This window comes from Trematomus bernacchii, unplaced genomic scaffold, assembly GCF_902827165.1.
Source record: "Trematomus bernacchii unplaced genomic scaffold, fTreBer1.1, whole genome shotgun sequence".
NCBI classification, from domain to species: domain Eukaryota; kingdom Metazoa; phylum Chordata; class Actinopteri; order Perciformes; family Nototheniidae; genus Trematomus; species Trematomus bernacchii.
The window spans coordinates 18,217,802-18,243,940 of NW_022987564.1; the positions used below are offsets into that span (position 1 = coordinate 18,217,802).

General features: G+C 41.4%; 1 protein-coding gene across 4 annotated transcripts in view; it reads left to right on the forward strand.

Annotated features, from left to right (window-relative positions):
• cica (capicua transcriptional repressor a) overlaps positions 1-26,139 on the forward strand; it is a 47,841-nt gene extending 21,702 nt beyond the window's left edge. For 3 of the 4 annotated variants that reach the window (XM_034124592.1, XM_034124591.1, XM_034124593.1), the window contains 19 exons: positions 1,318-1,449; positions 3,205-3,358; positions 8,288-8,387; positions 9,113-9,295; positions 10,209-10,335; positions 10,647-10,822; positions 12,482-12,602; positions 12,960-13,042; positions 13,503-14,343; positions 15,542-15,684; positions 16,651-16,811; positions 17,581-17,809; positions 18,385-18,676; positions 19,279-19,334; positions 19,589-19,731; positions 20,393-20,544; positions 21,383-21,517; positions 21,605-21,730; positions 22,880-26,139. In XM_034124592.1, the coding sequence (XP_033980483.1) occupies positions 1,318-1,449; positions 3,205-3,358; positions 8,288-8,387; positions 9,113-9,295; positions 10,209-10,335; positions 10,647-10,822; positions 12,482-12,602; positions 12,960-13,042; positions 13,503-14,343; positions 15,542-15,684; positions 16,651-16,811; positions 17,581-17,809; positions 18,385-18,676; positions 19,279-19,334; positions 19,589-19,731; positions 20,393-20,544; positions 21,383-21,517; positions 21,605-21,730; positions 22,880-23,151 (3,626 nt within the window). In that variant the 3' untranslated portion in view covers positions 23,152-26,139. The remainder of the gene's footprint in view (positions 1-1,317; positions 1,450-3,204; positions 3,359-8,287; positions 8,388-9,112; positions 9,296-10,208; positions 10,336-10,646; positions 10,823-12,481; positions 12,603-12,959; positions 13,043-13,502; positions 14,344-15,541; positions 15,685-16,650; positions 16,812-17,580; positions 17,810-18,384; positions 18,677-19,278; positions 19,335-19,588; positions 19,732-20,392; positions 20,545-21,382; positions 21,518-21,604; positions 21,731-22,879) is intronic. The other variant, XM_034124594.1, reaches the window with a different exon arrangement.

Genomic DNA, 26,139 nt, shown 5'->3' on the forward strand with positions numbered 1-26,139 from the left:
TGAAGTATTTAGAGTATTGGTACTTGTCGTAACAGCAGTTATGGTAGTAGTAACAATGTAGTAGGAACACAGTAGTAGTGTTAGTACTCATAGAAGTAGAGGCTTTCAGCTGTATTGTAATCTGATGGTATGAACATGTTATCTGTTATGATTGTGAAAAAAATGTTCATTGTAAACTAACAAAATGTGTTATTTCAGTCTTGTTTTACGCATTTTTGCTTTTCTGAGAAATTCTATGTATCTCCAAAATGTCAGCTTTTTATTAGCTAAACAAATGGCCCTTTTTCTGCTTTGTGACAATTCATCAACATGTGTTTTATATGATTTATATGTAGTTGTAGTATATGAAGTTTACTTTAGGGTGTACAGCCATGCTAGCTACTCTAAGAGTGTAATATTTAGGAACAGTGATGCTTTTAGCTAAATGCTAAAATTAGAATGCTTTCATGCACACCACGACAATGCTAACCTCCTAAAGTACAGCAGGTATATTGTTTACCATATTCACCATTTGAGTACCGCTTGTATTCGTAAACTAAAATAGTGGACACATTAAAATGTTGCCCTAATGAGGTTAGAGGAAAAATGGGTTGCTAAAGAAATTAGGATCCCCCCCCCCACAAAGCCCAGCCCTTACAAAAAGAATAGAGCAGGTGAAAGAAGCTCCTCATACAAGGTGCACATTTAGGAGGGAATCTTATTAGGGAGTTAGGAAGCCATACAAATAACAAACTCTTGAAATTAAAACATATTGCAATGCTTAATATATCCAAATGCATGAAAAAACACTAAAAGGATGATACTAAACAAGCACAATTCAATTATGTAATGACAATAAAGTTAAAATAAGTGATGCTATATTGGAAAAGTGAGTCAAATAGAGATTTGTGTGCTAATTTAACTTGTCCTCTGTAGTCGTTCTTGGCTGGAAATGGTTCTGCAGAGAGAGTTCAGAGACTGAGGCTCTGCAGCAGCGGTCTAGACGGCCAGGAGTCTGGAGTCTCTGTGGATAAAATAACAGGTTCCCTCATCTCATCACATCACACCACATGGCCCCTCAGCTCCCATAATGCTGAGGGATGGTCTCTGTGAGTGTGTATTGGAAGGGGGAGTAGAGTAGCTGGCTGAAAACACAACTCCATTCATGGTCCTCTGTTTTCTACGAAGGTGTAGTTTTTAGTAACACTTTAGGTCATCACTGGCTTATGATAGCGTAGGATTTCTCATGCTGCCAGAGGGCAAAACGCCACCTTCTGTCTGCAGTCCGTGATACTGAAATGATGACATTTAGCTTTCTCTCTCTCTGCCTTCCCACAGTTTGGACCAACGTGGAGCCTCGCTCGGTGCCAGTGTTCCCTTGGCATTCACTCGTCCCTTTCCTGGAGCCCAGCCAATCAGGAGAGGCCGCTCAGCCTGCTGATGGCCAGCAGCTTGTCAATCAGAGCAAAGGTAACACCCAATTCCTTTTCTCTGAATCCAACTGCTTCTGAACAAATATCTACATAAAAGCATCTGATAAAAACACATTTTTCTTCCATATAATATTTATAACTTCAAATAGTATGCAGAGCTGTGTTTCTGCCAAAACACTTGAGTACAAATGTTTTCCGGACACACCAGCGGCCAAGTCAGTGTTTCCCAAAACAGTTGCCACGGAACTGCAAATCAGCACAGTTGGTGTTCACACCAATACAGTTCCAGCAACATTGTTGTTAACACTATTTACTGACTGGACTGCCTAAAGTGTATTCAGAGACTCATTTTGGCGAGACAGAAATCTTCCGCAGAGCTTCTGTAAGATCATTTTTTACTATCGGTTTTAGGGCTCCAACTATTGTTTAATCGTTTAGTCTATGCTGTGTTAGCAAATAGTGGATACAATTTCTCAGAGCCCAAGGTCACATCATCAATCTAACTCACAAATATATTTGATTCACTCAAATATGACTAAAAAGAGCAGCAAAAGCTCACTTTTTCACAGACTGTGTTATTCATGACTGTGTCACATATTCAATTTGAAAAGAAAGAATAGAGGAAAAAACGTGCATAAAATAAAAAAATCTGATCCATACTTTGACTTCTACAAGGATTTGTGGGGCCTCTTTTCAGAGTCCTTGTATTTATTTCCAAAATGATATCAATTTGAGCATAAACTTTATAAACTGTGTTTCCTCTCTGCGACTCCTGGTATGACTCACAGAGACAACCGATAGTAACTGTAGATTATATTAGACGCAGTTTGTCTGTTGTTTGAAACCGAGACTTTCATATTTGAAAATATGACAATAAAGAGCAGCAAAATCAGCAAGCTAGTATTCAACATTTTCGCATGGAAAATGAAGGAATAATTGGTTATGAAATATTTGGCAATGCATTTTATTTTCTATTGACTAATCATCTCAGCTGTAGACTGTACAAAATGATTATACTCCATGGCCTGTTATTCATGGCTGTGTCACATTATCAATTTGAAAAGAAGGAATAGAGGAATAAAATAACTAAAAATACAATCAAATAAAAGAAATTGGAAATGCCTCAAAAATACTTGGCTAAGCTTTGCATTAGCCTTCCTCTATCTATCATATGTTCCCCCTCCATTATTACTTTTAACAAAAACATCAAAACTATAATGTAAATAATGATAAATAGTTGCTCTTAGTTGTTTCAATATTATTTTCTTACTTTTAGATTTATAATAATATTTCCTTGTACTTTTCATATTATACAAATTGATGTTTTTTTTGCTTTTGATTCTAATATTTTCTGGTGCTCACTTTTGACTTGCACTGCACTTTTGTCACCTTCTGTTATTATTAAACATGCTTTATAATGAACTTGAATTGACTGAAAGTAAGCAAGCTCACTAATAGGCTACAAATAATCTTTGTTAACAATACACATGCAGTATGAAATAAAATAAATGCTGCTTTAACTAAGATTGATAGATTTAATTACAAAAATAATTCTGAAATGTACAAATGCACTCACTAAACCGTTGATGGAAAATCTCCTTTAAGTGTTCCCAGTATATATTGAAACATTGATGAAGTCAGTCAGAGCTTCTCACACCTCCCACAGTTTGGAATGAATCTGCCCATCAACGCGCTGCATGCTGGGTGTCCCCGCGTTTTCACACATGGCTCTGTTACTTCTTACTTTAGAGTATATTTTCTCTAACTGACATATCAATGTTTTTTCTTTCAGAGCCTCGTTGCGGTGTGGCCCCGGTGAGTGTCGAGCGGTCCGGCCCTCCAGACATAGAGAGGGGATCCACGTCCTGCCTTCCCCCAACCAATGACAATCCTCCTACACTGAGGGGCGGGGCTGACAGCGAGACGGAGAGCGATACTGACGACCCGTGAGTACAAAGAGGAGGGTTTTATCTCCTCTGGAGTTATAATGCTGTTTTTAATTTTAGGATGTTTTTTGCAAATGACTTTTTTGGCACATAAGCAAACACGTCTTAATCTTAGTAGCAGAATATCACAGTTTATTAATCACGAGGCTAATTAATATTGGTGCTTTAATGTTCAAAAAGCTCTTTATTTTTGCTGCCTGTGCTGCATCACCTCTTTCCACCCTTCGTCTGAAACCAGAGCTCAGTCTGCTCTGATTGGTTAGCTGGCCGGCTCTGTTGTGAGCATAAAAGCATAAAAAGGCCTCTTATATCAAACAATAAATCATGTTCACATGCAGTTGCAGTATTTTAAATCTGTCTGCGAGTCACATATACACTGACCTATTGAATTGGCCACACTTTTTTTCATTTTATTTTGGATTAAAGATTCTAGTTCATTAACATTATATCTAGTCATTTGTTCATATGGATATCGTCAAAATCCAATCTGATCCCTACTTTGACTTCTCCAAGGATTTTTGGAGCCTCTCTTCAGAGTCCTTATGTATATTTCCGAAATGATATGTATCAATTTTGAGAAGAAAAAAAAGGAAACTCTGTAGCTAAATGTAATTTTCCTTAAACTTTCAATATGGAGAAACAAAACAAAAACAAAAACTAACCTTCTGTCCTTTAAAAAGTGTTGGTGCTACATTTAAATGTCTCCTGGTATGACTCACAGAGACAACCGATAGTAACTGTAAACTATATTAGACGCAGTTTGTCTGTTGTTTGAATTGCAGACTCTCAAGGACGCTACGCTCAGAACAGGTGCACTGAAATTCACCTCTGACAGCTAAATTCTGAAGAAACAAACACCAACAAACAACTCTACTTCTACCAGCTGTATCAGTGTGTGTGTCTGGCAGGAGTTGTACAGTCTGTGCCTGTTCATTCCTCTCAGTCTCGGGCTGCGTCTGCTCTTTCAGAGTGACTCAGACGCTGCGTGGCTGTCTGGATGGTGGTGTGGTTTTGAATGTCTCAGGGTCACTGTGCTCACAAAGGCCTCCATCACCAAAAGAAGAGCATCAGCAATCCCCCCAATGCTGCAGTGGTTACACTGCTACGTCGAAATTAAAATAAGGTCGAACAATTTAGACGTGAGCTCAATTTATTAGCTGTTTTACTCTGCTTTACCTATACATCAACACTATGGGCATGCTTACAAGAAGAACACAAACTTTTAATTATTAAGTTCTTCACTCTGTTTGTATATTTTATATTCCACGCATGAACACATGCACAGAAAGGACCTATACACACAAAATGTGTGTTTGTTTGTTGTACTGATTTTTATCTGTCAGTTCTCGGTTTGGGATCACTTGATTTTTTGTAATTTAAAGAGACACCTCAGGCAGAAATATTGTTTTTCATTCACTTGACAATTTTGAGATTTGGGCTAATTTTGTATTTCTTCAATCTTGTGGAAAGAAAATATAAAAAATACACATGTAGCTTTTTATTTTATAACAGCCTTTTATATGTATATCTGTTTGTTGAGTTGTCCCTTAATTCACTAAAGTTAGCATTACATAATGCCTTATTTGCATTTTAAAGAATAACATTTCAGAAAACCTCAGACACAAATAATGTATTGTCTTAATTTAAGTAATTAACTGGTGAAGTTATATTTATTTATTAGATAAATTATTTTCAAAAATTATTTATTTATATTATTAGTTTAATTATTTGCAAAAATGTATGGAGCTTTACTACACATTTCTTCAAAAGCCATTTTCTCAAAATCTCAAACCTTCATATCAGTAGCACTTACATACATGGCACTTTCCAGTTTTATTCCTATCCTTATTATAAAGGGTTTTATTGAGGGCTTATTTCATAGATCGTTAATAGTGTGATTTATAGAACAATTTATTCAAAAAAAGACAGACATTTTTATGACTGTTGACATTATTTTCACCCCTTTGTGTATCACTATTTTGCCCTTTTTGCTTATTGAATCTTTGATGAATAATGTAACTTGCCTTATATAATGAAAATGCATTTTAAAAGTAGACCAGAAGGCTAAAGAACGCTGTATTTATGTAGTCCACCTTGACAAAGAGTTCAATGTCTATTAGCTGAAAGGTTCAGACGTTCTGTCTGCCGCCTCACGGTTTCAAAAGATTTTTCTAATGGTCATAACTTTTATGCTATCAATTTGAACAGTTTCCTTTTCATTTGAGACAAGAAACCTTAATCTATGTTTCACCATTGGTACATTAGTCTACTGCTGTGTTTCTCAGACTGCTGTAACACAATAGTAATCTTAACCCAGTTTGTGACATCATTTAATTGGTTCCCTTTATGTAAGTTCGCTGTCTGGTTGCTTTTTCCTTAATACAATCAAATGGCTTGCAAGAAGACTGCAATTTAGTTGTAGAAAACAGGAGTTTCTTTGGAATTACCTGAATAAATACTTCACATGCTAGTTTAACACTAACCAAGGCTGAACAGATATAGAAAAGTGTGAGAAATGAAAGGAAAAGAAATTCAGGAAGACAGAAGGGAAAAACTGACCTGGTTTGCTGACATGTGACTTTGTTCTGGTTTACAACCCATCACATGTCTTTCTAATTTACTCTTTACTCTCAAGAGTAGACTCCACCCACATACATAGTGACGTCACTATGTAACACTTGCCTTCTGTTGGCTAGCCCTCCAACACATTGTGTGATAGGCTAAGGGGTGGGACGTCTCTAAGTGGTTGACCAATCACAACAGTGCTGGCCAGCTAACCAATCAGAGCAGGCTGGGCTCTGGTTTCAGGCCCCGTCCACACGGACACGAAACGGGTTGTATCTGCTACAGTTCTCTATCGAATGGACGGTTCGTTCACACGAGGCCGTAACGGAACCGGGGAAACGGAGCCCTCAAACGGTAACGGGTCCCAAGGTGGGTAGGTCTGCGGACATAACGCTCTGGGGGGGCAAACGGCTCCGTGTGTACCAGTGACGTGCGGTGAGGTTCATGGCTGGTGAGGCACTGACTCTTTCAGAGTCAGATTTACAAATATTATAGCCTATTTTGACCTTAATCGAAATATTCTGTTATTTTCAAAAGCTTTTTTAGTCTGATGCTATGATTAATTTTAAACAGACCGTTCAACAAAAGGATACCCAAAATCTAAATATTGGATTGTTCTTTCTAAGTAAGATCCCATTTTCATTACAGTTGTGGTCTTACCTTGACTTGCATGCTATCCTTCTGGACAACAATCTCTATTACTGTTTTGTAAAAGTCCTCCTTATCTTCCTCTAGTTTCAAAAGTCTAGTTTCTTTGTTGTTTGCGGTAGAATAACAGTAGCAACAAGAACCTGTGGGCTCACGTGCGCCCCCTTCAGTGCGGCAGAGGTTATGGCTGCCTCCCCTGGTGATTTTTTCATTGCCGTTGTTCGAGAGACCAGCGAACCTAAATATCATATATACGTGAAATAAGTTATTTAGAGACTATGGATGGCGAGGATAAATGTAATAAAGGGATCTACAAACATTACATTGGTGACATACAGTGAGATGGTAACAGGCATGCGCTTAGGGCCCGCTTTCCAGCCAGTTTCTGTGGGGTGACGCATTCTGAATTGAGGCAGGGCTCATCTGTGCCTCACCTCAGAATGCGTCACCCCACAGTAAATGGCTTGAGCGCGCTCACAAAATAAGTGGCCGCGCTAAATTAGTGCCCGCGCTCCAGCAAGTTACTGTGGGTTTACGTGAGGCAGTGCTCGTGCTTGCCTCACTTCTCATCGCTCCCGTAGCGGAGCTCGGCAAATTTGCTGATTTTGACTATAAAATGCGATTGGAATCATACAGAAATCACATTTACACAAGATCAGTGGAGACATTTTATTATTATTATTATTTAGTTTTTCTTTAATTGTTTTTCCGTTACATTGGAGTATGACAGGTGAGGCTCTGCCTCCACTGACTGCACGTCGCTGGTGTGTACGCCCTATACGCCATAGCCCCGCCTCTCCCCTGCTCACCCCCGCGTCACCCGCTGATGTGTTTCGCCAACAACAACAACAGTGTTCCGAGTGTTTCGAGCCAGGTCCCGGTATCTCGCAGGACAGTGCACCCAGCAGGAGCCTCCAGCAGAACCCCCCCCCCGCACGGTTCCCTCGTCCCTTGGAAGAGGCGGAGAGGTGGGTGTTTTTCATCTGCTGGTGCCGGGGAGAACGTCCTGCTCGGGAGCCAGGCTCAGAGTTAGTGGCAGTGGGTGCGGTGCACCTGCCTTTTACAGCAGGAGCACACGCTCGCCTCGGCGAGGGAGAAAAAGAGAAACAGAGGCCGCCGAAACAGCCAGAGCCCTGCCTCTCCCCACCTCTGCTGCTCACCCCCGCGTCACCGCTGAATCCACCGCCGAGAATAAACAGAAGGGCAACCAGGCAACCATGGCAACCATGCTCGGGAGGTCTTATTCGCTGCTTTTGGTGTATTTTGTGGCGGAAGTACAGCACCACTTACAGGCCCGGCATATGTACTCCAGCGGGTCGAGCGGTCTCGTGTGGACGGACACGTTTCTTGAGCCGATACCGTGTGGACGGAAGACTTTTTTGATATCGAATTCGGTTCGTTCTTCATTTCGTCTCCGTGTAGATGCACCCTCAGACAGAGGGTGAAAAGAGGTGCTGCAGCACAGGCAGTATGAGAGAAAAAATAGCTTTTTGAACATTAAAGCATGTAAACATGTCACAGTAGAGGCAAACAAATATATATGAACCTGAACATTTGCATAATATGGGCCCCTTTAATAAATAAGGAATAGTGTGTCTTGAATACCGCCCTAAATCCTTCACATGAATTGTTTTTCCCTCTCACTGAGTAATTCCCCTTGATTTCCCGTCTCTTGGGGACCCATAGTTTAACTTTTGTCTCTGTGTGTGAATGCAGGTTTTCCCCGGGTGTGGCCAACGAGGCAACGCCCTCCTCTGGCCCCTTGAAGAGACGCACACAGTCCCTCAGCGCCCTGCCAAAGGATTTAGACAGGAAGGTCAGTCCACCATGCAGACAGATGGTAGAAAAGGCAAAAAGGTACAGAAAAAAAAAATTGATAAGAGCTTGGCTTATGGTGACCAAAAGTGACATCATCACATGTATTCGGTAAGACTCCTTAAGTCGTTGTGATAATTTTGCAATGCTTTTCACACATGCATGCCAAAAAAAGCACACTGATCAAGGCAAATAACTTGAATTAGTTTCACTTATAAGTGTGTTACCATTTATTTTTAGATGCTTTAGCAAATATACACTTGAGTAATGTTTTTTCCAGCTTAATCAAATTGTTTACAGTATATTCAACTTTATAACCTTCATTTGAATATTTTCTTCTAAATATATGATATATTAGAATATCAATTATCACAATATTTGTATCGAAACACCTTGATATTTATTTTGCAACAATATATGGGGGTTTACTATTGGTGCTTTTATAACATATTACCAGTTATTTATTTGTTTAACAATCATCAGTTATGTGGATGTATTGACATATAGTGTGTAAAAAATAAATACAAATAATAAAATGACATTGCTACTGTATTGCAGTAAACCAGGAAAACACAGCACATATGCAATATTTAAAGAGGATATCTAGTCCTATATCACAGTATCGATACGATACGATGTATTGCCCATCCCTATGCGGAGGTTCACAAATGAAGCTGAATGCTTACCATAATACCAAACTCTTTGTCCTCTACAAACCCCAATCAGAGGGAGAAGGACCACATCCGCCGACCCATGAACGCATTCATGATCTTCAGTAAACGCCACCGGGCCCTGGTGCACCAGCGGCATCCCAACCAGGACAACCGCACCGTCAGCAAGATCCTGGGGGAGTGGTGGTACGCTCTGGGGCCCAACGAGAAGCAGCAGTACCACGATCTGGCCTTCCAGGTAAACACGCTGTAAAATGATTTAAGTGTCTCTTTTTTCTGTTGGTTACTTCTTATAGAGTGGTGCAGTGACGAGTCCTAAAACCCGGAAGTGAGTTAGCATTTTACCACTACGGGTTCCCTCGTCTCAGAGTCATTGGGATTTCTCCATAGGATTTGGGAAAATAGCTGGAAATAAGGTCTGTGGTTGACACAAATTTAAGAGACGGATCACGTTTTGTTCTACGACATTAAATACATCAGCAGTGACCCCACTGGTGATTTTTGAAGAGTTTACGTGTCTGAAAAACGATGGTTGTTAACAAGTGGCTGAATAGCACTACAGAAATTGTCCAGGCCGTTTTACGTCATTACACCGAACACGTAAAACACTCCCTCTAAGTTTGTTTGCCCTGTTCTGCTTGAAAGCAAGTACCTGCCTCTTGCAAACTGTTCAAACAAACGCTTCAACTTGTACCATTTTGAATCTGTATGTTTGAATATGGATCTTAAGTTGGCGTGACGTTGAAGCAGCGACCCTGCTGTAGTTCGTTTATAGCATAACGTTAGCATTTTGCTTCTGGCGATTAGATTTATGATTAGAAAATGATAAAAGTAGGGTAGACATGTGGATATTATCCGGCTGAACAAAACGTGCATTTATCAAACAGGTTCGTTTTCCACAGACCTTATTTCGAGCTATTTTCCAAAATCCTATGGAGAAATCCCATTGCTTTTTTGTTGAGGGAACCCATGCGCAGTTTACTTCCGGGTAAATACGTCATCCCTGCACCACTCTATTGCCATGCCAGATTAGTCAATCTTGAGCCATCATATCAGAGCTTTTTAATTTGAGACATCCAGGTTTATAAACAGCAGCTTGTCTTGCATCCACAACAAATAAAGACCCACTGCACCTCTTTATCCTCCTCCAGGTGAAAGAGGCCCACTTCAGAGCCCACCCAGACTGGAAGTGGTGCAACAAGGACCGCAGGAAGTCGCTGTCAGAGGGCCGCGGGACGCCAAAGGAGTCACGGGAGAGGAGCATGTCGGAGAGCATAGGTGTGTGTTTATTAGCATTGATTAACATTTACAAGCTAATGTAAAATATGCCATTTACAAGGAAAATGAGATCAATGAAACACCAACTGCTTTGAATGTTTTGTCAGTTATCAAGTCTAACAAAATCTACTGTATTATAAAACATTATGCTGATTGAATTGAAGATTGCAGGCTGATGAAGTGTTGTTTTAGATTTTAAAGTATAGATATTCTGTTTTATTGATTATAATGCGATGACACCTTTATATATACAGTCTATGGATGACACACAACGATATTTTATCTTTGATCAGAGTCTTTCTCTTCTCCAGATCCCCATCCAGACCCTCAGGTGCTGCTGGAGGGGAAGGGGGGAGGCTCGGGCTGGCAAGGGGGATCAGAGCGTCGAGGGGGAATGTTCGGGGGGCAGCACTCCCGTCCCCGAGCCTTTTCCCAGAGTGCCGTGCACACCCTGGAGCAGAAGGAGAGAGAGAGAGAACTGGAGAAGGTAGGCGGTTGTTAATCTGTAGCTCAAAGGCAGCAGAGAGACTCGGGAGATTTTACAATGTGCAGCAACATTTTGGAGAACGGGTTTTAATTTAACCTTAAAGCTAGAGAAATAAAAAATATTTTGCTTTAAGATTAGTCGAGTTTCATTCAAGCACTTAAAACTAGTTTATTACATTAAAGAAAAAATGCAGAAATGAAAAGCAACACCCAGCAATCCCCAAAAACACACAGACATGTGTGTGTGAGTGTGTTTATTGAAAGCAGACGTGTGTCCTTCACACTGCAAAGCCTTCTGGTTGAACTCACAGAAAGAGTTCAATTGGACTCTGAATTCTTTGTGTGAGGGCTCGAGTTTATGCTGCTGAAGCTCTGGGGGAGCTCAGCCTCCAACTTCAAAGGTTCCACTTTCTACTTTTTTAGAGCCTTTGAAGGCTCTGTGGTGTTTGCTGCTGCGCTCCTAATCACGGAGGGATAGGCCTGCATGCTAGCTCTTTTGTTTTGAAGGCATTCGTTTAATGCTGGTGGCGTGGCTGTATGCATGCTTTGATAATATTGCTTCTGTCTGATGTATTTTTTCTGATGTACTTGAAGGCTAACTTAAAGTTTTCTATGTGTTTGTCTATTAGTCACTAATAGGGACCATAGGGGTTCATACTTGTATTTAGTGCCTCTATTCTGACATGTCTCCATGCTTTTATGTTCAAAAAGCTCTTTACTTTTCTCATACTGCCTGTGTTGCAGCACCTCTTTTCACCCTCTGTCTGAAACCAGAGCCCAGTCTGCTATGATTGGTTAGCTGGCCAGCTCTGTTGTGATTGGTCAACCGCTTAGAGATGTTCCACCCCTTAACAAATGAATGTCAAATGGAGGCGTTTCAGGCAGGGGGTGATAGTGTGGGAGAGAAACTCCCTCTGAAGGGAACTTTGGGATTTAAGCCTTTGCAGACCATTTACATGCACACAAACCTATATAACACGACAGGAAAGGGAAAACCCCAAAGCATATTAGGGCCTCCTTAAGTATTTAGAGAGAACTATGTAAACAGTCTCCGATGTAATGGCTTAGGACAATTCTGCACAGAAAGTGCTTGTTTTTTCCACTGACAGGCTCAGATTTGTATTCCAAGTGTCTGAAACCTTATGGAAAGGCCCCTGAAGAGAAATAAAACATAATGTTTTACCTTTCGCTTGATCAGGTCTGTTTGTTCTTTGGTCATGTGACTTTTTGCCAGAAGACAATGGTGGTGAGAATTGGAGGGAAGAGTGCTGGTTTCTTTACAGGTACAGAAAGTGTAGCTTGGTGTTATCTGAAACATTTTCAAAGTCATTGTTGTATTTGTAGCTGTTTGGATGCAATGCAAATTAAAGACTCTGTTTGACACAGTAACTAAAACATTTATTTAATTTTGAGACACCTATAATAACAGCCTGAGCCTGACGGTGGCATAAAACCCTTTATAACGGCGTCCAGAAGTGCCCTGAGTGAGAACAATGCAGCGCTCTTACTCAATACTGGACCAATTTCATAAAGTGTTGTCCCCATTAGTGACTAAGACCAGAAGACATTGTAAAAGAAAGGGGTTCCAGGTTGAAAAAGTTACTATTTTGTTCAATTGTAAGACTGTTAACATTTTCTTTTTGTATTCATTTGTTATCAGGAGGGTGCAAGTTCTTTTCGGCACCGACCCCTCGCTCAGTCCATGTACCACGGCGAGGACGTGCCTAGCGACGATGAGCGTATGGTCATCTGTGAGGAAGAAGGAGACGATGATGTCATGGGTGAGTGAGATGATCAGCACGGTGGTCTCGTGGTGGTTAGAGAGACTGTTGCATAACCACAAAGTCATAGTTTCAGTTCCCACAGCGATCAGTGTGACTTAGAAAAAGACAATGAACATCAGCCTGAGTCAGAATGACTGTCTGCTGAGCCTCAGCCCTGGGCTATTAAATCGCTAGTGTTAGAATAAAGCATAACAATAGCACATAATTGGCAATTTGGTGGTGATACTGGCGGTTTGAGGGCACTGATTGCAAATGAAATCAGTTCAAAGAAACAGTTGAAATTATATTGTGTGTTAAGTCGTCTTTTCTAAAATGTATTAACACTAACTTCTGATATCTGTGTCCCATCCTCAGATGACTCCTGTCCTGAAGGCTCCATTGATCTCAAGTGTAAAGAGAGAGTGACAGACAGCGATGAAGACGAACCAGATGGACAGGTAGCTGCAGAGATCATCATATAACTCGAGTTACTGTCCACACTGGACCTCAATTTGAGCTAGATTTTCAATAGTTTTTGGTCTGCTCACTATGTTATGGAGATGAACAAAGGAGTTCAATAGAGGCGTTTTAGGCAGTGTTTGGGACAGAACTTTGGGATTTTAGCCTTTGCAGACCATTTATATGCCCAAAAAGCCATATTACACACTACAGGAAAGGGGAAACCCCAAAAAGCATAATAGGGCCCCTTTAATGTAGCTCCGTTGCCTTGCTTTAGTGTTATAACTATCTCTTTTTCTCCAAACTGTGGGTGTGCTGGTCACACTTAGCATGAATAAGTACCTCATATAACCCCACTTTAAACAATTGAGCTAGTAACTTCATGTTTTTTATGAAGAAGAGAAAAACACTCCGTAGTAACTTTCCTATCTTTGATCTCTCTGTCTCTCCTCCCTCCAGCATAACTTCCAGCCAGTGGTTCGCTCCTCTCTCCCTTCTTCCTCTCCCCCCATCCTAACCTCCGCCTCAGCAAAAGGGAATGGAGAAGGAGGAGGAGGTGGTGAAGAGGGGTCTGAGAGGAACAGAAAGAGAGGTACAGACGGAGGAGAGGAGGGGAGCGAAGGAAGAGCCAAGAGAGAGGAAACAGCAGCAGGACCCAACAACAGGACTCTGTCCATAGCAGACCCAACATCCAGCCCCAAGGCTTTGGCCCATCAGGGTGTGACCCAGGTCCTAGGCGCCGTCCGTGTGGCTCCCACTACGGTTACCAACGTGGTACGACCCATCGCCAGCACGCCCATCCCCATCACCAGCAAGCAAGTGGAAGGATCCGCCACCCTCAGCTCAGTGCCTCAGGACAAGAAATCCACTCTCCTGATTGGAGGAGGAGGACCTCAGCTGCTGCCAATCACCGCAGGGGGTGGGTACCTGTCCTCATCCTCCTCCCCTGGTCCAGTCAGTGTCACTCCTATGGGGGGTCTGGTCACTAGTCTAGTTCTGGGAGGGTCCTTTCCCGTCGCCCAACCAGTTCACCTCCTCGCCACTGAGCAGCCGCACGCACAAACCCCCCTCCCCGCCCCGCAGCCCCAGCTCCACCCCTCTGCCGCCACCTCCTCCCTGACACCCCCCGCCGGCCCCAAGCCGATAGCACAGGTCCCCTACATCCTGCCTACCGAGAACCCCTCCTCCCCTCAACTCACCCACCAGCAAATCCTCTCCCTGCCCACCAATGCCTCCCTGGCCAATGGCATGCACTCAGGGGCGGGACTCAGAGTTGCATCAGTCAGCCCCGGAAGCAGAGGTGAGACAGAGAGCAACGATAGGCGGACAAAAAAACTAAAAAGCAGAGTTTTGACTTTGTGTTTTTACCATAAACTGTATATAAAGATGGTCTTCGTCCCACGGTACAAAGTCTTGTTCTGACGTAATATGGAGCCAGAGTTTACGCAGTAATGAATGGAGGGCATGGAGCCACGGAATCAGGGTCCTGCCCAAACTCATCGCTAGCTTAGCACTACTGCTGCTTTTTTAGTGTGAGCAAACTAGCTGCTATATTAGCAACATGTTAGCTGGTTGGCTTAAAAGACGCTCAAACTAACTGTATCGTTATCAATACAGTTACGACCAAATTGCAGGATGTCTTATTATATACTGTACAAATATCAGCATTGGTGTCTGAGAAACGTCATATCACTGTCTGTTATCACTGATATTGCCACAAAGCACTGGCTAACCTTTCTGTAAATAGAAGGTAGCGACATGATCAGTGATACCACAAGACGACAAGATCATGAACAGATTATTGTGTTAGAAACAGTCACGGCCTTGGTAGGATAACTTACTTCTCCTGTTGCAATTCTTATATAGATTTCCTAAGAATCTTAATTCTTAAGATTAGCTGTCAATACTCAAGCCATTTATATAGCATTAAATAACTAATTAAAATGAAATTAACACTTGAACATACAAATGTGATAAAAACGACCTAAAAAGCAGTATTTGCGGAAAAACATTTTTGACCTGTACATTCTGACTTATTCGTTTAGCTCACGTCAGCTAACATGGAGGGAATAAAGACTGCAGCAGCCAGGGGGGGATTGAGATGCTTTGGCTTCACTTTTAAGATGTCATCCATCTTTATATACAGTTTAACGGGTCCACTGACAAATGTTCTTTTAGCTGTAGTTAATCATCTCCTCCGGAAGCTCTCAAAATGGATTTGATTGGCTTACATAAACGGGAGATAAATGATTGACAGGAGAAATACTGTTGACATGAGTATGAGTGCCTGCCGCCCACCCGTGCCTTAATCACTCTCTATTCATACTGAAGCACATTGTTCCCCCTCGTTATCAGAGAGGAATTTCACTATTATCAGCCTCTGAAATGCCGCCGCCCACCCGTCCCTCCTGTGCTGTCCTCACCTCACCCCTTTTGGCTCGATTCATCCGTTTCTCACGCTGAGTGTTTTAATTCCCTCTCTCCTTCTCACTCATTAGTTCAAACCCAGTCGCCGGGTTTGCCGAGCAAGATGTTGGTTCCCATGGCAACAGTGAGATCAGGATCTACTCCTCCTCATCCCTCCATTTCCCTGGTCGCTCCGCCTCTTCCTGTGCAGAACGGCGCCGCCACAGGAAACAAGGTGAGGATGTCAACAGGTCCATTGAAACAAGTGTCAACAGCGTAAAATATAAATAGACGCCACCTTGTTTGCTAAATCCACAACGGCATCAGCAGCATTTAAACTAGGCAGTAGGCATGATGGGAACTAAGTGGATTTATGCTCATGTTTTACTGCCACCTGCTGCACTCTTTACCTACTTCTCATTGGTCAGATTTGGAATTGAAATTATTGAACCAAAAATACAAAATATTTGCTGGTAAGAGCTTATTCAATATAATGATTTGCTTTAAATCTCATCTTATATATAAATATAAATTGAATAATTGTGACTTTTTGAATGTTAGACAGATAAACCCAAGCATTTAATGACTTTAATATCCTGATTAATGCATTTTATATCCTTAATTGATATACTTGATATTAGATATAGCACAGCATATAGAGCGCTGCTATTAATCATACTATGTCACGTTATCTCATAACATGTCACTTGACTTACTTGGTCTGGAATAGTTATTACTTGTATAGTTTCTATCATAGGGCTCGTGTCCACATGGCTCCTTTTTCTGAGCGCCACTGGCTTTTTTTGGCCTTTTATTTCAGTTTGTTTGCTGCAACACCTGAACTCCACTCTAGGGATCAAAAAAGACTATCTATCTCTCTGAACCACTCTTTTTTTCCTCTTATCCTTAATAATGAATCTATTAATCAAACCAATTAATGAAATGAGGTGTGAAATTAAAGTATTTGGTAGTTGCAGCGCTGCTGCTGTGCTGCGTTTTATTCAGGAGGGACCCGTTTCTACAACAAAGTGCTACACTTGTTCTGAAGAGATAAAAGCACATTTGATATTTATAAGTTTGTCTCACTGGATACATAACACATTCATGATTAAATATCAGATGTTTTTCCTCTGAAGATTCAGGGTCTATTTTGAGATGAGTTGGTGAGAAAACCCTTTTGTTTGTGTGTTCCCCCCTACAGATCATCCAGATCGCTCCCATGCCAGTGGTGCAGACCAGCGTTCACCCTGGCGGCGCAGCAGCTGTGCACTCAGGGAGCCCTTTTCCTGTTTCTGTGGCGACGGTGATGGCTCCCGGTGCAGCGCCCCCACAGACGGTGCTTCTGACCTCTCCACCCACCAGGTCACTAACACCTGAAACACAACAACTTATATGCTTTTATTTCCCTTACCTAGGGCTTGGAGCTGGTTTAACAGCATTTAAAGATGCTGTGAGATTCCATCTCTGCCAGGTCATTAAGGTTGTTATACTAAATGTAAAGTGAATGTAGGTAAAGAAAGGTAACACTTTGGACTCATTTCACACTCCCTTTGAGCAATGTGACATATAAGACATAATGTAAAAACCTTTTCAAAGTAAAGAAAGGTGGGGAAAAATATATATAGCCATTTGGTCACACTGTTGAAATTGAAAATGGGATTATAGATAATAGATTAAACTGGGCAGATTTTAATCAACAACAATTTCTATAGTAGCCTTTAGTAATATTTTTTAACAAAAATGCCCAAAACTGATCTGATTCATCTTCTTATATATGTTTATTAGTTTCCTTAGTTTGTTAGAAATAAATACAAAAAATTATAGAGCAATTCATAAAAAATTGAGCTAGTTCATAAGAAAATTGTATAAAATGTTTTAAATTATTTTCTGCCACCAAATCTTTAAACCAAACTATGGATCAATCGAGAACATTTTTTCAACTTGCATATATGCAAGTATATATTTGATCCCTCATGTTCCTATCCTGTAACATAAAAAAATAATTTGGAAATGAAAATGTGTGGTTAAGCTAACTTCAAAGTGCTTAAATGTGTCTCTACATAAACGTTATGAACTCTGTATTATACTCAGCTTTATCCAGCTCCACACTCATTGTTCCTCTCTCCTTTAGGATCACATATGTCCAGTCTGGTCCAGGAGTAACCCCGGCAACACCCCAACAGGCCACTCCCCCTCTTGGCTCTGCGTATCTCCAATCATCCCTGGCGACCCTGGGCTTCACCGCCATCGCCCCGGTCGGGCAAACTCTGGTTCAGCCTCCACTGTTAGCTCAAGCCCCGCCCCTCAGCTGTCAATCACAGACCCCTCCAGCTCAGGCCTCAGCAACTGCTGGTCGTCAGGTAAAGAGGAGCGAATCACAGAGTGTATTAGTGTCAAAAGAAGATAATAGTGTGTTACATTAGATACTTTTATTATACTTTATATTTGAGTTTTTCTTTTCAGTCCAAAGGCTGAGGTATTTTGTTTTCTTTCTTCTTTTTCTTAGTTTACCAGTAGTGTAAACAAATCCTTATTCAAATATTTAGCTTCAAAGATTTTGAATGTTGTCATTAGCACATGCAGCTCCAAAGGGCAGCAGGATTAATATTATAAAGTCATAAATACATTACTTTTGAAACATTAAGAAAATTACTCTAAGCAACTAAGGAAATACGGCTGTGACCTTTGACCTCTACACTAACTTCTATGTTTTTACAAAACAGAAAGATGGAATATTCAACCATAAAAATAAGTTTACTATTTCTAAGAAAAAATAAATGTTTACCAAAGAAGTAATTTATATATTTGACTCTATTTCCACTTATCCCACTGCTTTAGATTACCTTCTAATGACACGTTCACTGTTGGCCTGTTACACCCCTTTTTGAAGGTAACACACAATGTGTTGTTTACTGACATGCTTCCTCTCCATCAGGTACTAACTGCCATCTACCCTGCACCACCCGCTGCTCTGCCTGCTAGGGTGGTCTCTGTAGCCCCCGCACCGCCTGCAGTGGCCCCTGCGGCCCAGGACGTGATGGACCCTTCCTCCCCGTTACAGACGGGGGTGCAGGGTTCAGCGGCGGCGGCCCTTCAGCCTTACGAGGCGGTGAAGGTGAAGGTGGAGGTGAAGAAGGAGAACCTGCTGGATGGCCCGCCTGAAGATGGAGGACAGGAGTTATCAAGCTCAGCTGCCAGCTCTTTATTGACTATTCATGAAACAGCAGGTAACACTCCACTGGTTGGTTTAGGGTTCAGTGTTCAAAAATAAAAAATGTCAACTGATCTGAATCACAATATTACAGGGAATTACCATTTTTCAAACATTAATCACTTTATCAGAGAAAAATATATTATAATAAGGCTCTGTACCAAACATGGATTTGTCTGTAGAATACCATTTTTGTTTTACATATTTAGCTTTTACCAAATATTGTACTAGTGGCGATTTCCATAAAATGTACATTAACTGTGCAGCCCTAATTGTCGAAATAAGATATCAAGATATTGTTTAAAAATACAGTGACATTTGATTTTCTCAATATCACCAAGCCCCAATAGGGTTTAATTAAGGAGCTGTATACGACACTACATTCTTCTACCTGTAAGACAATATCATTAACTATACGGATTTGTAGCTATTAGAGTCTGTATTGGAACCTTGTGAAATATAGGTATCGGTTTTCACATCATCAAGATTGCAAAACATATGGAAGATTAAATATTGTCAAAATTGTCAATTATGGGAATACATTTTTCCTTACATTGAATGTAAACAAATGTGCAGTATTTGAATATCATAGTCTGAAATGATCTGTATTTGTTCCAGTTAAAAAAGAGGAGGACGTCGGTCTGTACATCAAAGAAGAGTACCTCAGCAAAGAGGTGAGAAATCAAGATTAGATAACCTTCTCTAGAAACCTCTCTAAGGAAGTCGAAGAACTACTGTGGATCGTACACTTACACAACTGTACAAGAATACACTAGAATGTCTTTTTCTTGGTGGTTTTTATCCGTTTTTTCAAATAAACTTTGCAGACCATTTGCATGCACACAAACATATATAACACACTACAGGAAAGGTCAAACCCTGAAAAAGCATGATAGGGCCTCTTTAAACTCTCTCCCTCTCCCTCCAGGCTGGACCTCGCACCCCTCCTCCTCCACCCCCTGGTTTGGACCCCCCTCCCCCTCCCCCTGCGGAAAGAGAGCCCCCCTCTTCCTCAAAGAAGACCAAGTTCAGACCCCCGCCGCTCAAAAAGACACCTGACTCTCACGAAAAGTAAGTGGGAAAAGAAGTGGCACTAGCAGGGCGCAGGTCTGAGGGAATGAGTCCTTCCTCTTTTTATTGAATCAAATATACAGTGAGTGCTCGTAAATGAGGAATTGAGAAGTTAAGTGCTTTGTTATCACTCAAACCCAGCCTCGTCTTTGACTGTAAGACAAGCTTTTATTAAAGTCCGGAGCCATCCTCTCTTATCAGACTCAAGTTATTGCTCTTGTGTAATCCGTGCCAAATGCAAAATACAACAAAGTCTGCCTGCTCCTTCTGTCTTTCTGCTCGTGGTAAGACTTTGTTCTCTCTATTTTAACAGTTTTCACTTTCTCAAGCATATAACAGTAGCATATCTTAGTGTGTGAAGCAGCTTGAGGATGACATGACAAGCACCCTGGACATGACTCAGATTTCACACATTGTGGCATCTAGTCTTTTGACCAAACCTCCAACTCCACAAAATGATGGTGGAAACTCTTTGTGTACTGAATGTGAGTGGGCAGAGTGCTCACTCTTTATATTCTTTATTTAGACACTTGGAAAGTGGTTCGGGAAGCCACAAAGAAGAGAGAGCTCTGGCGGATTTAGCCCTGAGGCTTGAGGAATGTTTTAAACAGCAAAGGCCCGGGCTGGGGACTGACACCATCTCTGTGTTCTCTGTGTGCAGGGTCTTGTCAGAGACGTACTTCGAGGAGCGTTTTGCTGAGCTCCCAGAGTTTAACCCAGAGGAAGTCCTGCCTTCGCCCACTCTGCAGAGCCTGGCCACCTCGCCGAGAGCCATCCTGGGGAGCTACCGCAGGAAGAGACGCAACTCCACCGGTGAGAAGCCGAAAAAGAGAGGCTCTCTTTGATCCAGTGGTGGAGGAAATACATAGATCTTTAAGTAAAAGTGCTAATACCAGAGCAAAAATACTCTTTCAGTAATAGTCCTACATTCCAAACCTTTTGGAAGTAAAAGTTTGTAGGTATGATCAGCAACATTAACTTTAAGTATCAAAGGTAAAAGTAGTCATTGAGCTGTAAAATGTTCCTTATAAGGGCTTAACTATTATTTATGATGCTTCTGGATTAATATTACATTGCAGTACATGTCATTAAGCTGGCACTTGTTTCCAAAGTGACTTGCATACACTTCAATACCATAGACATGCCTACAGAACCAGTTAGGGTTAGTTATTTTAGGGACACTTTGGCATGCTGTGTGCACTGGTTTTGGTTCGAACCACCGACCCTCTGCTTGGTATAGGCCCATTTACAACCTGAGCCACAGCCAAACGACTGCATGTGTATGCTGTGTTTAAATGCTGTAGATGTAGAAGTTCTGTATATGTATAATCTAAAATGTACTTGTAGTGTAAACTGTAGTGGAGTATTAATTATACTATTGCATTAAATGGAAATACTCAAGTAAAGTACATCTAATTTTTATTTTCTGCTCAAGTTCAGTACTTAAGTTAATAATAAATACATAACAAATAAGTAACATTTTCAACAGCCTTTTTTACATATAATTTGAAATTAAGAATATTTGTATCGCATTGCATGTCTGCTTCTTCCACGTTCATTCCTCCTATTCCTTATTTGTACCCTGCTTTATTCTGAATTCTTCTTTTCCTCCATATTCCCCTTCTCCACCCTCCACATGTCATGTGTTCAGAGCTGGAGGTGACAGCAGAAGAGCCCAGCTCCCCGAGGAGGAAGACCCGCCGTCTCTCCAGCTGCAGCTCGGAGCCCAGCACCCCCAAGAGCGCCGCCAAGTGTGAGGGAGAGTTCTTCACCTTCGACAGAGCAGGTACGGCAAGCACATCAGGGGCAGCAGCTGCACACCTGCATCACACGGTGCATTGAGAGTGACATGGTGTGTTCCTTCTTCATGCAGGTACAGAAGGAGAGGATCTGCTTGGAGATCTGGACCGGGTCCCCTACTCGTCTCTGCGCAGAACTCTGGATCAGCGCCGGGCCCTGGTCATGCAGCTGTTTCAGGAACATGGCTTCTTTCCCTCAGGTAAACATAGATAGGACAGGACGTCATGGTAAAAACTGAGATGGAGATTTAATATTGTGAATGTTTAAAACTATGCAGCCAAGATGTACCTTTATATAGGGTCTGTTCCTTTATTCCTGCTGAAACAGTCACACTTACATAATGCAAGAAAAACACTTTCCAAATTATTACAAAAACAGCTTTACGACTTTCTAATTGGAGAACATCCATTATATCAAAACTTCCAAACAACCTACTAATGCAGGTTGGAATTAAAAGACACTTCACAATAATTACATAACATTTTATTTAGCTGAAGCTTTTACCCAAAAGTGTAATTAACCATGAAAAATACTAACTCTGAACAGCAAGAAACCTGCAAGTACATTTGCTACAAATAAGCATTTTTTCCCACCTCATTTGATCAGGATAACCAGAATTAGAAACTGGTTTATTCCCAACTAGGGAAACACATACAAGGAATTTGCCTTGGTGTATATGGTGCATACATAAACAAAGTTAAAGAAGATACAATGTCATAAAAGTACAAAAATATAAAATGATTATAAAAATCTATTAAAAAAACTATTATAACATTAAAATATAGAGAAATATTTAAATGAAATATAAATATACCAAAAAACTGTGTGTTATTACAAAATATGTGCAGTATTGGTAAGTGGGGAGCTGTGCAGATATAAGAAGAGGTAGCTTTGTGTACAAATGTGAAAAAAGTTCAGAGGGTTGTGCAGGACTGACAGTATTTAAATGAACACGATATTGTTGTTATTTTGTATAGTGTATTTTGTTATTTATACTATTTTAAAACTCAGATATACCTGAATCGTTCATTTTTTAATGATACGCAAAACTGCTCAAATAAATTATATTGCACATGCAATCTGTAGCAATTACTGCCTTTATCAGTGACTTACAGGATATATGGTTACACAGGTACACTTTTTTAATTGATCATATCAACAGAGAGCAGTTGTAGGCAATAAAAAAGTCTCAGGCTCCAGGAAACAATACTAATTAAATATGTTTATAAAAGATAAGGAAGATGATGCAATTAAAAAGAAATGGGACTCTTAACACGCATGCATTATGTCAAATATATATTACTTGATATCCTACACTGTTTATATCACCTGCTCTATCTCCTTCCAGCTCAGGCCACAGCTGCCTTCCAGGCACGTTACTCGGACACCTTCCCCTCCAAGGTGTGTCTGCAGCTGAAGATCCGCGAGGTCCGTCAGAAGATCATGCAGACGGCCACGCCCGGGACCCTGGAGCCCGGAGTGTTAGCGGGGTTAGCTGAAGTGAGCCCCACCCCGCCCCACAGCTCCTCTTTCAATCAATCAGCGCGGGAGGAGGGAGGGACGGAGCAGCACCGAGACAAAGGCCGGAATCCAGAGGGGCCGAAAAGCGAAGGATCGTAAAGCGGTAGAGGATGACAAAGTGGAAAAATCCAGGAAAAGAAGAAGAGAGAGGAGTGTGTCATCCCCGCAGAATGTTCTTGTATGTGTTGAGTACTGTTAATGGCTCCAGCGGGATCCGTTCTTTTGGCACTTATCTCCACCAGACCTGGGAACGAATACATTTTACTATGGTCACAAATATTCAAACTACTCAAGGTGCGCTTGATTCGCCTTATTAGACTTTTTATAATTTTTAAAAAGCCTCAAAAGGGGACAAATCATTTGCAAGTCCTGACGAGTCAAATGCTTCTTGTAGTTTCCTTTTTTCCCCCTAAGTATCCAGAATATATTCAGTTGGCCCAGGTCTGCTCTCAGCACATTTGTACAGTAGTTTTTAGTATGAAACTCACACAAACACTGGTGCATATGTAATCTCCAGCATGCACATGATCCCACATACACACACATGCACACACACCCTTACCAAATCAGACTGTTACTCTTGGTCGGCAGTCCCCGGGAGCAGCCACCAAGGACCATGACACACAAAGGCACTTTGTCACTTATCGTGCAGATGCAGTTTGCTGTTGCCAGCCAGACAGCCAGCCAGCCCTCAGATGCCATTGACTCGACCTCCTTCTCGCCCTTCCACTCCTCAGCACAGTGGTTGGGACGCAAACACAACCCCAACGACCTCCACTGATATTCCACAGCCCCTCGATGCTGCAAGACAGACAGCACACACACATATACAGTACACACACACACACACACACACACACACACACACACACACACACACACACACACACACACACACACACACACACACACACACACACACACACACACACACGCGCGCGCAGTGCATGGACACATATGTGCAGTGTGAGCACTCGTACAAGAAATCGTCAACCCTGGTCTGACCAAGCCATCGGCCTGCACAGTTTTTTGTGATTGTAGTGAGAAGAGAAACTGACAGCATGAAATCTTTTTGCTCCTGGAAAACAAAGAGAAGGCGGGAGTTGCGATGTAGTGTGACCAATCTTTGCACCTTCAGTTATTGCCATTATGAAAGACACAGTCCTCGTTGGCAGGAGCTGATTATATATATATATATATGTCTGTATGTCTGTTGGGGTTCCCTTCCCCAACAGCCTGTGTGAACAGGCACCGTAAAGAGATTATGTAAAGACTATTGGTTGTGAGGCTTTGAAGAATCCACGTTAAGTTGGACCGGCTCCCGACAGAGCGCAGAGAAAAAGACAGAAGATGAAGAAGAACCTGGATGATGCTCATTGGACGGAAGATTCATATTCCACCTATAGGAAGACAGATATTAATAGTGAATAAGGACATGACAAGCTTTCCAACAGAGAGAAAAAAGTAGAAATGTAACCAAACTTCTCTGAATCTCCCAGTGGATATAATGTTGCTTTCTCTTGTTATCGTTGCCGTGGAAATAACCAGTTTTACCGTGGCCTGTTTTTCTCTTGTGGCTCTATTGTGTTTCTTCTCCGGCATAAAAAAATCACAAAAAAAAAAAACTCTGGACAAAGACGGGGGACATAATCAGTCTGCGCCCCCACAATTTTAATTGTACCTGGGGCGGTTCTCACCCCCCCCCCCCTCCTTTCCCAATATCTCTTCTCTTCGATTTCTCACCAGACAAAGAAGTGGGGGAGCAGGGGGCGTTTGTCGTTTTGTAAAAACGTTGAAATCAGGTGTTTGCACAATTCGTGTGGCCCTTCTAGCCGCAAGTTAAATCAGGAAAGTATTGTTTTTAGAGATTGTTTTAGTAGTTAAAATAATAACCTTGTTCCGTATGTTATCAACCACCTTATTCCTCCTTACTCTTTTTCCCTTCCTCTCCTCCCCATTTTACCTCCCTTGACCCCTCAAGTGTTGTTAGAAAGTGCCCTTAAGCACTGGTCCCGGGTCAAGCGCTATGTAGCTCAGGATGGTTCTGGTTAGGGTTAGTTCAGGGAAAGCAGATCCTAGACCAGCCCTGGAGGGCAGTCTCTGGAGCCCTCCCCTCTTCCCTCTCTTCTCAACACTTTATCCTTTCCCGTCAAATGGTGCAATAGGACATTTATTTTTTTGGAAATGGGTGCGTTATTTTGTTTGGGGAAAGGCTCTGTGCCATAGATATTAAAACCAGTGCAGTCAGTCAGTGAGAGGAAAGAGCTGTTGTGATACTGTCTTTAACTATGGTATAAAACAAAAAAAGAATCACGCAATTGTTGTTATTGTCAAAGAGATAGAGTATAACTTACTAAAAGTCAAAGACAATTTTTGAATAGCACTTTTTGGCTCTTTGCTTCCTCGTGAAGAGTGGGGGTAGTTATTATCATGGGTATCTCTTTTATTTCTCTGTATACAGTTGGATGTGTGAAAAAATATATATACCGGTATTTCCATATATGTGCATTTAGGTCTGTGTTTGGGTGTGTGTGTGTGTGTGTATGTGTGTTTTGGCACATGCGGGTAGTGTGTTAACACAACCGACCTCTTGTTCTTTCTCCACACTGCAAAATCATCAAAAGTATATTTTTCATTGTATTCTTCATTATATATTCTACAATAGAGACAGTATTTTTATAGTCACCATGACTATTTTGTCCGCCATCTTGACTGTTATCAAACCCAGTTGATTCAGGATATATATAAAATATATATTCAGGATACTATAAATAAATATATATAAATACACACAGGTAATAGAGGACTATCAATTTGGGGGTTAGGGCTTTAAAGTGTCCATCTGCATGCATGTGAAATCCCATGCACACATGCACACACCCACCAAGACATATGTGCATACACACACATGTATGTGTGTACACTGTATGATTGTGCTTAAAAATAAACTGTCCTTACTTTGGAGAAGGAATTTTAGGATGAGCGATGTGAGTGTTATCTCATAAGCAGGCATGTTGACCATGTGCAATATTTCTAAACAACAACAAAAAAACTAAATATTGAAAATATTAAAGTTCTAACACAATG